This window comes from Erythrolamprus reginae, chromosome 1 (assembly GCF_031021105.1).
Source record: "Erythrolamprus reginae isolate rEryReg1 chromosome 1, rEryReg1.hap1, whole genome shotgun sequence".
In the NCBI taxonomy this organism is placed as follows: domain Eukaryota; kingdom Metazoa; phylum Chordata; class Lepidosauria; order Squamata; family Dipsadidae; genus Erythrolamprus; species Erythrolamprus reginae.
In genome coordinates this window covers 311,108,096-311,125,867 of record NC_091950.1, presented here as the reverse complement: position 1 = coordinate 311,125,867, position 17,772 = coordinate 311,108,096, and the positions used below count along the sequence as shown (strand labels likewise).

The window sequence follows — 17,772 nt, the reverse complement described above, 5'->3', positions numbered from 1 at the left end:
ATTTTTAAACATTTCTAGAATCAGAAATATAAGTCTACAACAGATCTTCAAATCTATAGGTAGTCCTGGTTTAGTTCCACAGCTGAAAGCCAGCAACCTGGTTCTTAAGTAAATGATTGCTAGGTGAAACAACAATTCTATTTATAATCTTACTCTGGCTTTCCTTTGTTTTCCTTACCTTTGTTTCCTTTGATTTCCTTTCCTTTTTGGGCCATGGTGGTGCAATTGTTAAGAGTACAGTACTGCAGGCTACTTCTGTTGACTGCCAGCTCACTGCAATTTGGCAATTAAAATCTCACCAGGCTCAAGGTTGACTCAGCCTTCCATCCTTCCAAGGTAGGTAAAATGAGGATCCAGAGTGTTGGGGACAATATGCTTAGAGAAGACTATAAAGCAGTATGGAAGTCTAAGTACTATTGCTATTTACAGACTTATGAAGGTTGTAAATGTGACCATTGGTTGCAAAGTTACATTTTCATCTTTGTTGTAATTGCAAACGGTTGCTAGATGAGGCACTTGCAAAATGAAGACTACCTGTATTTTCTGTCAAAAAACTTAAGATTTATGTTGAAAGGCAAAATGACACCAGAACTATAGTTACTGATTATAGTCTGACAAATATGTCAGAAATGAAGTTATAGCACTAAATAAAATTTGCTCAAGATTGAAAAACTGCTTACCCACCGAACCTGAAGTACTTTATGGTGAAAATTATAAAAATTTAAAATTATAATAAATGTAGAAAGACTCTAGAAGTGACCAGAAAAATAACTATCTAGACGAGACAGCACAGTAATGAAAGATTCCTCTGCAATCAGTATCACCAAAGCATATCCATATTGGAACAAAGAATTGCTCATTTTTGGTTTTTACACGTCAAAAAACCTTCAAAGGTCAGTACTTTTCAAATAATATTTTAACTGTTTACTAAAGTAGAAAGCTTATCTAAAACAACTTGTTCAATGTTGATTTCAGTCTTCTGCAATATACAGCAATGGGGATTCATTGATCATTTTCTAGGTTACTTAGTTCATTCAGGATCAACAGATTTGAGCTGTACTTTGTATAAAATGGTAATATCTGTTGTGTCCTTGAGTTTCTTACAACAGACAGGATTGGGTTATAGATGCATAAACATGCACTGATAGTGAACATGATAGCCAGCCATTCAATTTTATGCAACAATTTCAAACAAGGAAACAAGGAAACGGGAAAAATAAAATATGACAGAGAGAAAAGAAGATAATTTGCACCCTATTCTACTTCTAGCTCTAGCTCTTGGCTGTTTCAGTCTTAGTCATTCTAGGAAACTGTGGCTTTTGGAAGAAAAAAAGATTCCTTATCCACTTAATGTAATTATTAATTTGTCTGATTCTCTGGAAATCTGACAAATTTTAGAACGATTGTCTCAAGTTAAAAACATAGGCAAGCAGCTGAAAGACAATGATTTGTTTTGCAGAAATTTTGGGTTCAATTTAGGATTCAAGAAGATCTTAGACTACTGAATTTATTCTGACTTCACTATTAACCACATCTACTAACCAAGTGGAACTTTTATGCTATTTGAATTTTGAATGGCACAAATATTTTGGAACGACAAACATTGTGTCCAATAGCTATATTTAAAGACTTATTGTACTCCCAAATGCATTCCCCTCCTCCTTTCCTGATTGCTGGGTAACACTTGTAGTAAATGTAGGCTTTTATGAAATAGGAGTCCCATTTCATGCTACAAAGACCCAGAGTAAGTGCTGCTAACATTGTCAATAAAGACCCACACAGTTTCAAGACATAAGCTTTTCAATTGTTAGTTTGTGTGCCGTCAGCACAAATTATATAAGGAAAGAAAAGTCATTGTTTGAGATAAATGCTTCCTCACAGGCTTCTCACAGTATGAAATTGTATTTCCAACTACTCTCTTTTTACCTTCCCATTTTTGTAAGGTGCCCATGAGCTTTTTTAAAAAAAAACTTCACTTATAGGTGTTGCAGTGCTAATACACCAAATGTCACATCTGTATAACAGCAGGTGGCAGCACTTTACTGACCATGGCTGATCTTGAGAAAGTTTATTAAAATGTGAATTGTGTTTGTGTGTGTGTGATAGAGACTAATTAATAGCCGAAAATGCAGCACTATTAACAAGTCTCTCTCTCTCTCTCTCTCTCTCTCTCTCCCTCCCTCCCTCTCTCTGTGCATTTTTAAAGTCTAGAATGAAAGCCCTATGAGGAACCAATAAAAGATGGAGGACTATTTAGCCTATTTCTCTCACAGGGCTTTCTATTTAGACTCGTCAAGTTGCCCTCTAAACTTAGACCCATTTGACACTGTTGAAATTTGACAAATTTACTGTTTAAAGAACCACAATATTTGTCAAATTGTTTATTCTAATTAATAGCAATCTGGGATAAAATTACTTTTTCTATATTAACAGCACAAAACCTAGGTGATTTCTATTATCATATTTTACCATTTGTGTAAATTTCAAAGTGTAAATTTCTGTACTGTGACCAGAAAGCCATTTCTTTGTCAAGCTGCACTTAGAATCCCAAGGGATTAATTCCATTCCATTTTGTTTTGGGGAGTTTTCTAAGCACTTAACTGTATTTTTTGGAGTATAAGATGCACCTCCCCCCCCCCCCCCAAAAAAAAGAGGGTGGAAATGTTGGTGCATCTTATACACTTGGCCTCCCGAAGCCCTGCTCCCGCGTCCAATTTTTGCAAAACATGGGCCCATTTTTCACAAAAACAGAGTGTGCAGAGGGTTTGGGAGGCCTGTAGCATGCTCCAGGGGTCCGAGGAAAGGTAAAAAAACATATTATTGTGGAAAACAGGTGAAAAATGGGGTGTTTTTCGCAAACCCTGGAGTGTTTTAGCCTTTCCCCAGTCCCCAGGAGCATTCTGCAGACCTCCCAAACTTTCTGCTTATCCTGTTTTTTGCAAAAATGGGTGAAACATGGGCCAGTTTTTGCAGAAAATAGAATGTGCAGGGGGTTTGAAAGGCCTGCAGAGTGATTCCGGAAACCGGGGGAAGGCAAAAATGCCCCCATTTTTCCAAAAAATGTGTGAAAATATTCTGTTTTTCACAAAAATGGGACACTTTTTTGCAAAACAGGTGAAAATGAGACTGTTTTTGAAAAAAAACCCAGCACACAGAGGGTTTGGGAGGTCTGCAGAGTGCTCCTGGGGGCCAGGGAGGACAAAAACTTTTTTTCTTACTAATCTCTTTGAAATCTTGGTATATCTTATACACCGGTATGTCTTACAGTCTGAAAAATACGGTAAGTTGCTCATTTATTTACTGATTTTTCCCCCCAGTAAAATCCCTGGTTTAATTAACGGCTATTGAGATATTTGTTCTTACTCGATCAGCATCTAACCCACAAAAAATACGGTAAGCATAGCAGGAAAAAGAAAGCTATTAAATAAAATACAAATACAAAATACAAAACAACAAATGAAAATATTATTAGACTTATTTTGTGTAAAGTATGATACTCAAACTGATGCACAATAGTTACAGTCTATAAAATATGTATACATACTGAAGACCTGCTTTTACCTCAAAATGATTTGATTAGACTCACTGCCAAAATTTACACAAGTTTCTCAAAAAAATTGATGTTATTAGCAACATGAGCAATGCCAGCACAAGATTATTATCTAATTAAATTCATATAATCTGCTTGTTGGCTGACCTTAACTGTTCTCATTTCCTGTCATTTCTTTATATTGTTCTTCCTCTAAACTGCTTTGGTGCAGTAATAAACAATAGACAATCCTAAGAGTTAAAATATAATTGCCATAACATCAGAATTAGATAAATACAGCACAATACAAAGTGCTATACTAAGAGAAGCAATAAAATGTGTGTGTGTGAGGGGTTGCTTGCAAAAATATCTAGTAAAGAAAACACATGACATGATGTCATCATGTTGGCAATGTTTCTTTTGCTTACAAAAGATAACAAATAGACGAAAACTTAAGAAAATAAGCTTGGTTTTTAAATTAATTAAGAGGGGGGGAGAATGAAACAGAAAAATACATTCAAATTGAAAAAGAAAGAAAACAAAGAGCAGTATGCAAGATTCAGAATAATTCTGGATTCAGAAGCAAAGTGTAAGGATGCAGAAAGATTTCTTTGGCTCCTTCTACATTTGAAACAGCTGGCTTCCCACTAGCAAAGGACTTGCTTACTCCTTTGGGATTCCCATCTACTTCTTTCTCATATGTAATCATTAATGGCTTTTTTCCCATTTAAAAAAGAAAACAGTGCCAGCGGCAGGAATATGGGAGGAAGGACAATGGCTGGGCCATTAAACTATTAATAAACCTGTCAAACTATTTATTAAGTCTGCACTACTATTGCTACTAGTTTTTTCTCATAATTCCTATCACCCATTTCCTCCCATTTATGACTGTATGACTTTGCAATCATTTATTAACCTAGGAATTTCCCTTTGTGGAAAAAGCACCTCGGCTCTTTTGGCAGAAACAAACTCAAGTAAGCATTTATTCAGTGTCTACCAGTTTTTGATATTGACTGGAAATATCTCTTTCCCTCTTCTCCATGAGGAATATTTTCAGCTGTGTGATGTTTAATTGGTTTCTTGCACAGGCACACACACCATTTCAAATCACCTGACAATGTCAAATAAATTACTCAGATTTTCATTTGGTTAAGCCAAGGGTCCTCAAACTTGGCAACTTTAAGACTTGTGGCTGGCTGGAGAATTCTGGGAATTGAAGTCCACAAGTCTTAAAGTTGCCAAGTTTGAAGACCTCTGGGTTAAGCCATTTCAAAAAAATTAATAATAACAGAAATCTTGAAACCTACTTTTTAACTGTGTGAATTTCTAGAAATACAATTGTCAGGAAAATATGAGATATTTCATGACTGTATATATAACTAGATATAACAAAGGACCATTAGATGTTTGGTATTTATTTTAGTGTTTTTCTCATAACTGGCTATTAGTTATTGATTGTAGAAACATTTTGTTTGCAGATTTAAAATTAAAATACAAGGCTACTCTTGTTGTTTGTGCTTTCAAGTCATTGACGCCTGACAACTGTTTGAAACATTTTCTTGACAAAATTTTAGAAGGGGATTGCCAATGTCTTCTTCTTAGGGTTGGGGGAGAGTATCTGGCTCAAAGCTACCCAAGTCTAAGGTGGGAGTAGAACGCATTTTATAATCTTGTATCTTATCCATTATATCAAATTGTCTGCCCTATCAAAGAGATATAATGCTACAAAATTTAATAATGCTTAAGTATTGCACTATACAATACTAGAATCTTTTGAGTTAAAACTGGAAGTACTTTTCTTTGGTCTACCAACTTGGAAAAAGGCTCCTTTTCTAATAAGTCCTGATTTATTTCGAAGGAAGTGTATTTTATTTTCCATGAGTGGAACAACATGTTTATCTCATTCTCCCTGAGAATGTTTTCAATGCTACTAAAACTGCCCCCAGTTTTATACGAATCATTTGGAAATTAGCAAAATACATAGAACGTCTATGAATCTTATATTGAGCTATGCAAAACATAATCAAGATGGCTGTGGCCTTTGCAACTTTGAAAAATTCTCCTAATGTGAGTCACACAATATTCAGGCATGGTACGACTTCACATTCCTTCGAGCACAAAAGAACATTCATTGCATCTAATAGTGTCTTAAAGGAAAACTTTTCAAGAAATGATTGGAATTTGGGGAACAGTCTAAAAGGACAATGTTAAACTCCAGTCTTTTCTTCAAGACTGAGATCTTTTTGTTAATTTATTTTTCCAACACTTTGCTTTATCAGATGGTTTCTGTTTTTAAATACCATGTTTTGTATTGCTCCCATTTTAAGTTCCGTTCAATTGGATCTAATGCCTAAATCTCTCATTGCTCATATACCTAGCAAAAGTCATGGGGTAATTCCCAAGAAATGCATATAGGCTTTACTTTCTCCCTGCTTTTCTTAGCAAGTAATACATGACAACTGGTTACATCTCATTCTGAAAATTGTTTGTAGCCATCCTGACCACTTGCCAGACATAATTTTTTCCTCCATAAATCTGTATTATTTAAAGTGCTGTATTAGCAGCCAACCAAAATTGTAATTGCAATCAAACTTTCTAAGATATTGGCTTAAAAGCAGTATTGCCATCACCAAAGGATGAAAGTCACAAAATCTTGTCATTGACATTACTTTTTCCATTGGACCTTCCTTTCCCATTCCTACCTTCATGAATTTTACACTCTCTGACAAATACCAAATATGGATGTAGAATCCTACAAAAATTTTACACATTCCCCACCTTCACAAGACACCAACTACAAACCTCCACTGACGTTTAAGCTAAAAACTCTATTTTCTGGATAAACTTGAAGTAATAAGTATTTTCTTTACACTTAAGCAACCGACAAAATTTGTAGGAGCCCATTTTATTTATATACAGTGATCCCTCGAGTTTCGCGATCTCGATCTTCGCGAAACGCTATATCGCGATTTTTAAAAAAAATATTAATTAAAAAAAATTAATTAAAAAAAAAAACACTTCCGTGTTTGGCTTCGGGAGTCAGCTGGGAAGCGGCGCGGCTGTTTTAAAAGGTCGTAGCCGGCCTGGGGGGCTTCCCAGCACCCCCCCCGAACCCCCAACCCGGGTTCGGGGGGGTGTTGGGAAGCCCCCCAGGCCGGCTGCGACCCTTTAAAACAGCCGCGCCGCTTCCCAGCTGAGTCCTGAAGCCAAACGCCAAAGGCGAACTTCCGCGTTTGGCTTCAGGACTCAGCTGGGAAGCGGCGCGGCTGTTTTGAAAGGTCGCAGCCGGCCTGGGGGGCTTCCCAGCACCCCCCCGAACCCGGGTGGCCGGGCGAGCAGTGAGCGAACGGCAGGTGGCCGGGCGAAGGGCGGGCGAGCGGCGAACAGCGGGCAAGCGGGTGCTGCAATCTGTCGGCTTCCGCACTTTCGTCGCTCCCCACCTCCACCATCTGCGGATGCGCGGCCATGAAAAAAAAGGGTGCGCATGCGCAGATGGTGTTTTTACTTCCGCAACCCTACATCGCGAAAAATCAATTATCGCGAGGGGTCTTGGAACGGAACCCTCGCGATAATCGAGGGATCACTGTATATATATTTGCCATGCTTTTTTAACTAAAGATACTCCTGTGATTGCCCCTCACCTCCCAGTTCACATTTCAAACAGTTGAACAGGAAAAAAGCTCTTAAGTGTATTTGCTGGCTTGCAAATCTGTAGGCACGCAATGCTCTCAGGAGTTGCTCTTAGGGAATACACATTTCATCTTGAAGGATCCTGTAGAGCTGTAGAGCCATGGACTAAGACTTTTCTGTACATTTTTAATACTTTTGAAATGAATTAGATCTTATGGAAGAATGTTTTACAACCCAATAGATATATGTGCATATGCATACCATGTAAGTGCAGTGCAGTGTGTGTGCGTCTGTGTTCTGTGTCCAAACACGGTTACGCAAGGATTCCAGCAACTTAATTACTCCTCTTTTGGCGAAAGAAAGGGAAAGGCTTTTTTTAAAAAAAATCCCAGGAGCACTGGAAGTTCTGGCAACAGTTAGCAATTTTCGAGACAGGATGAGTCCTCTTTGGCTATTCCTTCTGTGGCCTCAGACAGAGTCCACCTCAGCATCAGAAAATGCTCTTTTTAAATTCTAAACCCACAAGCACAAAGACATTAAACTAAAAGTGGTTTAGATCTGGAAATGGCGAGGACAAAGTACTGTATAGCAATCATGGAGTGGATTTAAAATGGGTTGAGAATCACTTACAAAGGGAAAGCTAGTGATTATGGCAGAGTTCTGTGTTTGAAGCATTAGCTACATAGGAAGCCGCTCCGAGTCTTTGGACAGGGGCGGCGTACAATCTAATAAATTATTATTATTATTATTATTATTATTATTATTATTATTATTATTATTATTATTATTACTACAGTATTATTATTATTATTATTATTATTATTATTATTATTATTATTATTATTATTATTATGCCTTACTGCTCAGTGCAGTCCATCCAATCTCATGTAGAACCGTTGGCCTTGTAACCTTTAAACACAATCTTATGAATAAGACAGGAATAGCTTCTGTTGCTTTCCCCTTAACACGAATGATTTCCAGATGCTTAAATTATCAATGAATTTGAATCTCTGCCTTTGAACCTCTAGCTGTGTGATTGTAAATAAAGATTATTGCTCTCGTCAGAATAGGACAGTGTATACAGTGTTGCACTGAATGCAAGTGGTCTATAACTGCATTATATTAATGATAATCTTTCATTTATTGTTATCTCAGTTTTGGATGTAATAAAAATAACCGTTTCCAATTAAAAAAAGAATTTCCACAATGTGGACAAGTGGGATCTATAGCTGCTTAAAAGCAATGTTACTTTGAAAACAAAAACAAAATCAAACTCTGTTTTTAGACTACATCTAGCCTCAACATTATGAGCTCCTCAACTGCAGGCATCACAGAGATCTGTGTTTAGGCTTTAATATGAAGTTCATTTTAGTAGGTATGAAATAAAAATAATAAGAAAGGATTGCAAGTGCCCAAAGTGTATCTCTGTTTGTTCTCATATCCTACAAATCTCAGGCTTCATATCATATCTGAATCAAGATTGGGTATCTAATCCTTGAAATGATCCTGTAGTTGCCAATCATTCTATAGGAATGGTAGTATAGTGATATTATCTCCATTTCTAGAGCTATTACTTTGTGTTCTCTTTAACTCCAAATTCACAAATGGATCAAGAACTAATATAGCAGCTATATCTAAAGAACATTTAAAAAAAGAAAGACTACTATATAATAATATTTTAAAAAAGACTTACCTGCTATCTTCATTAGCATCGCTCTGTTATCACCCTCAGTCAACTTTACAAATCCAACTTGATTTTTGAAGTGATCAGTGCCTTGAAAAGATAAATTCAAAGGCTTTCCTTGAAGTAATTCTTCAATTAAACCTCCACTCTCCAAGAAAGCATCAACACCACTATCAGAAAAAAAAAAATACATATATTAATCTATCCATCTATCCATCTGATTTAATACATGCAATCACTACATTAACTTATTACAGGTAGTTGTGGCTTAATGATCACTGGTTCATTGACCAAAGTCATAGCAGCACTCAATGAATAATACTTAAAGCCGGTTCCCAGAGTTATTGACATTGCAGTGGCCCCATGGTCACATGATCAGAATCTGAATGCTTTGCAGCTTACAAAAAATAAGGATTGCAGGATGCTTCAATTCTTCACCTGCCAACCCCACCCCATTTCTGCCTTTTTGGCCACTTTGTACACTGACACTCCTTGGTGGTGGCAGAAATGCTGAGGCTGAAATAGAGGCTTGAAACCTTTAGCAATCTCACCAGCTGCCTCACTCTCAAGCCTGCTGTGCCTTGTTGACCTGTGCTGTCTTCCTCCTTCTGCTGACAAAGCATGCAAAGCCTGGCCGCCAAGGCAGCTGCTGGCCACACCAGGCCTTCCTTCTTCAGGCCACTTGCATCTTTTGTTTGTTTTTTTAAAAGGACGCCATTGTCCAAATAGCTTTTAACATTCTCGTGATGCTTTGGAAGATCTCAGCAGTATTTGGAAGGCTTTCTGAAATATTGCAAGAACCAGCATGCATTATTTGGAGAATGATAGGTGCGGCCTCACGAGGTTTCAGAAGGCCTCAAAAGCCTCTCAAAGTAACACAAATGGTGCATGTCATTTGGCCTTAGGAAGGCCTGGGGTAACCAACAGCTGCTTCACATGGGGCTAGGCCAGGTTTGCCTTGTCAGCAGAAAACAAGCAAAGATAAGCTAGGAGTAGCATTGCTTTCAGAGCACAGGGAAGCAAGGGCTTTGTGTTGTGACGGCAGACAATGGTGTAGGGAAGTGGTCCCCAAACTACAGCCCGCTGAGGCCATTTATCCGGCCTGCGGCAGCGTACAAAGTTTTACCGATCTATATAACAAGCTCCCAAATCTCCCGTCCACTCTGCTGCTGAGCATCTGGCGGCGGCAAGGAGGAGGAGGAAAGCCAGGGGAGGGGAGGAAAGTGGACCTGCAATTGGTCCCTTTCTTTGCCGCCTTTAGGGAGAGAAACTGTTGCTGCCCTATGGCAGAGCAGCAACAGTTCTCTCCCTAAAGGCGAGAAAGAAAGGGACCAATTGCAGGCCCGCTTTCCTCCCCGCCCCCTGGCTTTCCTCCTCCTCCTCCTCCAGACGCTCAGCTGCAGACCGTCTTAGTCCCTCCAGTGCCGCTTTTTTGCTTTTTTTTTTTCCTTCAGGGATTTTGCACCGGTGAGGTTTGCATGCGTTTGGGCACTTTTGGCATTGGGGGGGGGGGGGTGAACTGGCCCCCTGTGTAAAAAGTTTGGGGACCCCTGGTGTAGGGCTTGAGAAGGCACTCCTTGGAAGCAGTGGTGCCGGGACTGAAGTAGTGGCCCACGGAAACTGACAGCAGACTAGACTGCTGAAGACCCCGGGGCCTTCACCTCAGCTCCTGTACTGCCACTAAGGAGTGTCCTGTACAGGACAGTCAAAAGGGAAGAGATGGGATAGGTGGATTGGAGAATTAAAAGAGGAGGCAGGGGAGGCACTCCCTTATGTTAGAAGGCTTGAGAGTGGGAGGGTCCAGGCTGGGAACTTAACCCAGGGTGGAGTCTCAACCTAACAACTGATAGGATACAGATAATGACAGCAACAGGGAATGTTGGGATTGGGGTTGCTAAATGATGCTTTACAAGTGCATTGTTTAGCAAAATAAATTCTAGTCTCAATTATGACTGCAACTTGAGCATTAGCTGTATTATTTTTACATAGGCTCCTTCATTATTCTATTTCATAGATTTCCTGTTTAGAGAATACTAAAAATAATTTAAATTATCTTTACCAAATGCAGTTGTATAAAATGTTCGTAGCTTTATTGAGCTACTAGACAACTTCTGACGCAAACACCCCTCCTGGTCATGAGTTCAGAGATATTTCCTTATCAGAGTGCTCAATGCCTTGAACAATGGCAGAGCTTCTAAACATGCTTGAAAAATTCTTCAAAAATTTAAAAAGATGCAACCGTCTTGAAAGGAGCACGTGTTAAATTGTCGAATATCAGGAGCTGATCACAAGAAATATTTTATGACATTTTGTATTGTGACAGTGGTGGGCTCCTATTGGTGCGGTAGGTGACTCCGTTCCGTTAGTGGATGCCAGATTGCGTAATTTGCATGCGACCGCTCCAGTGCCAGTCCGTTGCATGGCATCATCTTTTTTCCTGAATTTTTTTGCCTTTTTGGCTTCCTGCGCATGCGCAGAAGCAAAATCTCGCAAGGGGATGCTCGTAGGTGCAAGGGTTTAGTGATGTTTTGCTTCTGTGCATGCACGGGAGCAAAAGATTAGCTGAAATCGCATGTACGTGAGTATCCCATCACAAGATTTTGTACATTTTTGCTTCCTGTGCATGCGCAAAAACAAAATCATGCGAGGGATGTTCACGGGTGTGCAGGTGCGGCTGACTCAAGAGGATGTGCGCGCAGTGCAACAGTTTGCAGGTAGGTGCAACCCGCTGCTGTATTGTGACATGAAATGCTTTCTAGCTGCCCCGAGTCTACGGAGAGGGGTGGCATACAAATCCAATAAATAATAATAATAATAATAATTTCTGATCATTTTTATGTCACAAAATGTTTTATGAAATCTGCCAAATTTCAATTCCACAAGAGTCATGGATCCTGGATTTTAGATTCATTCTTTAAGTTAGCTCATTTGAGAAACTTTGACTGAAAAACATTTGCCCTATGATACACGGTTTTGCTCAGTTTACAGACAGCATACAGAGTTTTAGCAGTACAGTGGTACCTCTACTTAAGAACTTAACTCATTCCATGACCAGATTCTTAAGTAGAAAAGTTTGTAAGTAGAAACAATTTTTCCCATAGAAATCAATGTAAAAGCAAATAATGCATGCAAACCCATTAGGAAAGAAATAAAAGCTTGGAATTTGGGTGGGAGAAGGAGGAAGAAGAGGAAGACGGTCGCTGGCCAAGGAAGGTGAAGTGAGGGGAATAAAAAAATTCAAAACTTTAAGGCTTAAAAAAAAGAGGGATTCTGAGGCGGCGAGGAGGAGCACATGCCTCCCATACACCTGATGCGAGGCTGCCTCCCATACACTGCGCCAGAGAGAGAAACCCAGGGAGAATGGCTGGGAAACTGGCTGGGCCTTCGTGCCGCTCTCAAATTTCCTGGGAAATTTTTCCGGGCTCGGGTTCTTAAGTAGAAAATGGTTCTTAAGAAGAGGCAAAAAAAATCTTGAACACCCAGTTCTTATCTAGAAAAGTTCTTAAATAGAGGCGTTCTTAGGTAGAGGTACTACTGTATATAGATAAATCCAGAGAGAGCCACAATGCTTTCTTGTAGGCTTGCAGTTTGACTGAAAGAAAGAAAGAAAGAAAGAAAGAAAGAAAGAAAGAAAGAAAGAAAGAAAGAAAGACATCAGTGATATTTCAGCAACTTTTGCACAATAGAGAAAATGTCTTTTCCCTAGCCGTTTCAGATCAAGTTACCTAATGCAATATTTCTATGACATATTTTGCCACAGGGAAAAAAAAGAACCTCACCTGTCTTGCATGTTTTTTTAAAAAAAATCTTATTCTTTCAGTATTATGGATGAAGTAAAGTATCAAACTAGGACTTGGGAGAGTCGGATACAGAGCAAATTAGGTTAGGTTTAGGTTTATTGGATTTATATGCCGCCCCTCTCCGCAAACTCGGGGCGGCTCACAACAATAATAAAAAACAGTACAGTACATAATACCAAATCCAATGCAAAATGAAATGGTTAACCTTGGATCAGGACCCTGTTTTTTTAAATCTTATAATTCAATGTTATTCTGGTGAGAAAAGGATAGGATTAAAACACAATAGAGCTTAAAAATAATTAATGGGATTTTCTGCCAGTAGGCATCATTAAGATTTCAGCCTTATTAAGCCTATTAAGGTTTTTAAAACCCTTGTTGTTATTGTTGCCATTGTATTCACATAGCTATCACTAGATGGCAGTAACTACCTTTTAACCAAGGATCTTTGGTTTCCTACTTTGTATTGGAAAAAATGGCATTTTGACTCAAATATATCTTAAGCAAAGAAATGGTAAGATGTGCAATTATCGGTAGTTCTTTTAATAATTACCAAGATAGCCTACTAAATCCATAACTGTGGCTTAGGACAGTAATATGGAACACAATCAACACAAATAAGACATACCGGTATGTAAGTTCTGACAATCATTTCTTTTAAATTAATCATTTTCTACTTTTCTCTTTCCACTCCTTTTTTTCTACTGTGAACTCTGAAGGACTTTGCTACAATACTGATGTGAATTGTAGAAGCTCCCATGACATGTCCTGGAGATCACATATGTCACACTTTTCAAGACATATTATTTCAATGTATAACTGTACCTATAAATTTAATAATCTCCCATAGCAACACACCACAGTATAGGGAAGAATCAACAGCTAGGAACTGATTTTCAAGGAAACATGCTCACTACAATTCATTGAGAAAGGCAGCAAAATAGTAATTGTTTCCTAGAACACAGCTTTAAAATTGCTGTTGTAAAACCATGGATTTCATAGGAAAAAGAACAAGATAACAAAACAGGAAGCAGTAAGCCTGGATAACGGATAAGCTCTTGGATTTGTACTACGAAGACCCAATTTTAATTCCTCCTTGATCAGGGAGTCTGATGGGTCTCATAACCAACTTTAAAAGGTTATTTTTATGGAAGACAGAAAAGGAAGTATGGTGATTTTATAAATTTCCATAAAATTAAAAAAAAATCTGAGTTTTTAGAAAAGTTGGAATATAAATGCAGTAAGATAAGACTGTTTTGAGGCTTAGTTCACATACAGCAACTTTTCTTCCACGATTGTTTGTAATATTAGTCTAAAAAATAACTCAAAGCCTTTCCATTCTAAGGAAAGAGGCAAGGGTTGGTTAGTTTTCTGTAGTAAAGGCAGCTGTTTATTTCAATCCATGTATAGGAAGCAGACACATCAGAATGGTTTTTCTTCCCATTCTCTGATAAGGAGGTTCTGTATAAGAGTTAAATAGCTGGATTGCATGTGTAAACATGTAAATTTCATATGGAGAAGAAACCAGCAAAGAATGGTTTATATATAGCTTTCCCAACCAAGAATGTAGGAAGCTCCAAAATTTACTCACACCAGATTTATAATTTCTAAATAAGTAAAAATAAGTAAATAATAATTATCAAGTTGCATGAATACTAATAACTGCCTGGTTTTGATATCTCCAAACAGAGGAACTGTTTTTTAATATATTTTCTTAAACATGATTTATGCTTTCAGCCACCCAACTTTCTCCTTAATCACTTTCTACCCTTTGTATACAAATGGTTCTTAGCTATCCTACAAACTTAACTGTCTCAGAGATTTTCTATTGCCAGTTTCTAAATGAAGCAATAGTGGATTCATTTGCTGGCAGCAATCACAAAAGCAAAGCATGAATGATTCTTCTTCTGCTTCTAGTTCTGCTATATGGAAAAAAAGCAATCCTTTTCACACGGGAGAATTGTGATGGTTGAAGTTAAGTAGATCTCACATTACAACAAAAACTTATCATGCTGGTGACCCAAGACTGGGCTAGCGTCTATTATCTTTTGTCCACGCTATGTGATCTTGGAATGTACTTTGAAGATTCTGAAAGGTAACATGGATTTTTGAAGTGTGGTATTTTATTTTCTTTCTATTTTTTCGTCAGTGACCATATTCAGACAGCTATCCCTTAGATTTCTTTATTTCTTTTCTTTCTTTATTTTTGCTGCTAAACATTCCTATGTAAAGCAATGTTATAAACATAAACCATTTAAAAAAAACAATCTTGTGAGTCCTTTTCAGATTTTTCCTTTTTCAGGTTTGTTTTTTATGTTTTTCATGAAAATTTAATTACTATCTATAAACCACTTGGTAAAAAGGCAAAAAGCAAATCCAGGTAAATGCACTCAAGTCAATATTTCAAGTGACATTATGGTAGGTTTAACAAACAGACAAGCTGTCATCTTGAACTCCTATTATAATTGAAGTACCAGTATGTATAATATACTTTTTGGAGAAACTACTGTTAAGATAACACAAGGTCAAGGCCACAAGAAATAACTACTTTCAGGATATTGGTTCCTCTCAGATAAGGATTTAAAAAAGAGAGAGAAAATGAGCTGGTTGGACATCTGAACTTTTCCTGGAATGAATCAATTACAGAAAACATATCTAGCCAGATGATACTGTAACATTCCCGCTGGATGAAAAGATAGCAAGATGTTTAGATAACCCTTGAGTGACTGCTGTGAAAAATATGGTAATTATATTAGTAACAGCTATACAAACATCTGAGATTGTAAGGGCCATCAGCCAAACTTTTATAAAATGGTGATCATTTTATAAAATTGGATGGCTATCAAAGCAAAAAAAAAAATGGGGCATAGACAAGAGGCGCTATCAGATTCAGAAATGAGAGAACTTTTTATTTGATGACAGAGGAAAAGGGCTAGAAATATATTTGACCAATATAAAGGTGTTGGAAAATATGCTGCTTTTAGGTGGTATATTTAGCACAGCATGTGCAAAGGAATTCTGCTGCCAATTTTACACAGTAAGTGAAGATAGACACAATAAACTCATAGATGTAGGTTTCATTTCCATTGGAGATATACCACAGACTGAACCTAACTATTTCCAGAAGCAATGGCGTATTTTAGATGCTGCACTGGCTTTCAGTAGTTGATGGTATGCTGAGACACAGACTGAAGGAGAAGACCTGTTTCCATATGACCCCCTTTTTAATTAGTGAAAGATGAAACTCCATATTCAATATTTTTAAGTGGTCATTTGCATATTTTGCTACTCCTGCTAGAGAATACAGAACTTCAAGTTGGCACTGAGAGAACATTCAGAAATAATGAGTGCACAAGCATAAATTGAATTATGAGACAAAGAAATTGCAGGAAAAGGGAGAAAGGGAAAAGAATAGAAAAGAAAAGGCAATGGGTGCAGCAAAATAAGTCTTTATAAGCAGTGCTTGTTTTTTAAAAAAATAAATAATCAAATAAAGCATAATGTTTACGAGACTGTTTATGTCAGAAATGAAACTACTTCACTTTTCTCATTGTTAACTTAAGGCTGTGTTAAAAGTAAATTTTGCTATAGATCAATAGTGTATTCAACATCTACTAACTGTAGGATTTAAGATCACAGCTAAAATTACTGGAAGCAAGTAAATGGAAATGTTTTGGCTTTTAGCACAGTTTTGTTGAGAGGTCCAGCCACAGACTCATTATATCCTCCAATTTACCACATGATTTATTTTTGCTAAACTCAAGCCATTAGCTGCTTTGTGAAAAGTCAGAGCTGAACACAAAGTTCCCAAAAACAGTTTAACATTTTTTTCTGGTAAAAATTCATAGGCCCTCAGCCAAGTGCAACTGTGTATGAAAAGTATGTAAGTGGACTTTAGTGGTGCCATCAACATTAAGTACAGTATATACTCACCAGAAAGTTAAAATCAAACTTGAATAGACAAAAATAATCAACCAGAGCAACCTATGCCATTTCTGTCCTATTATCAGGCCTAAATTTTGACTGCAAAGAATCTGGATAATCTAAAAGCTAATTTGTCATCATCTTCTCAACCAAGGTTAGAAAGTGGGTGAACATTATTAAAAAGGCCTGGCTCTCTTCAAAGAAAAGCACATTAATGAATTCTTAAAAGCCATCCTTACATCCTTTCCCAGAGAGGTACTTCTAACTTGCTGAGATCTCACTTAACCGTCCAAAGGCCTTGGGAGGAACATGGACCTAGTCCACAACTGGAATAATTCAGGTTACTAAGACTAGTAATCACTTCTTCTTGTTCCAAACTCAAAAGAAATCTAGGTTAAAATTTTAAAAGATTACTTGCTCACCAGAATAGGTTCTGTCCAACCAGCATCCAACCCAAGGTAGATATCTACCAAGATACCCACAAATTCATCCAGCGTGCCTGTCCCACTCATCTTTTCTCAAAAGAAGGTTACTCTAAATTTATTTATTTATTTATTCAATTATTATTTTTAATTGAATAGCTGGGCAGAAATATATGAATGTAATAAATGTGGAGAAAAGGTGCTCTTACTGCCACTGTGGAATCTCAAAGACAAGCTCATCTCAGTATTTAATTGTGTCCATTTCTAGGTTTTCAGCAGGTAAATTTAAATGTCACTATTTATATGTACAGTACTAATGTACAATATTAAACTATCAGTGAGGAGCCTATCACTTCACATAGCTTTAAGTATGTGTTAGTTCTAGAAGTAATTAATCATTCCCCTCCTGGAGTACAGAAATTCATATTATTATGAATCAATGGTTGCTAGAGAGGTAATTGATGTCATAATTAATATTAAAATAATAATTGTTTCTACTCCTACTCAATTGTCATTCTTTTCCCAGTTCTATCCTAAACAAAACAGGTTTTAAAACAATGTTTGATTTCAGAATGCAACACATACTTGCTAGTTTCTTCTTCACCGGATAGGTGCATCACTAAGAGAGTGACATGGAAAGACCCATAATGAATCATGGCTTTGGAGAGCCTATTATCTTTTTGTACGATTGTGTTCTGAAGACTCTGAATGCCCTCTATAATCTAAGATAAAACAGAAGCATATAGAAAGCCAAATTACTATAAAGATTGCTACAATTAATTGCAA

General features: G+C 37.4%; 1 protein-coding gene across 4 annotated transcripts in view; it reads right to left on the bottom strand.

Moving 5' to 3' along the window:
• AKAP7 (A-kinase anchoring protein 7) overlaps positions 1-17,772 on the bottom strand; it is a 77,642-nt gene that overhangs the window by 43,626 nt on the left and 16,244 nt on the right. For all 4 annotated transcript variants that reach the window (XM_070733522.1, XM_070733523.1, XM_070733525.1 and 1 more), the window contains exons 4-5: positions 17,572-17,708; positions 8,853-9,013 (exon numbers count right to left, since the gene is read on the bottom strand). In XM_070733522.1, the coding sequence (XP_070589623.1) occupies positions 8,853-9,013; positions 17,572-17,708 (298 nt within the window). The remainder of the gene's footprint in view (positions 1-8,852; positions 9,014-17,571; positions 17,709-17,772) is intronic.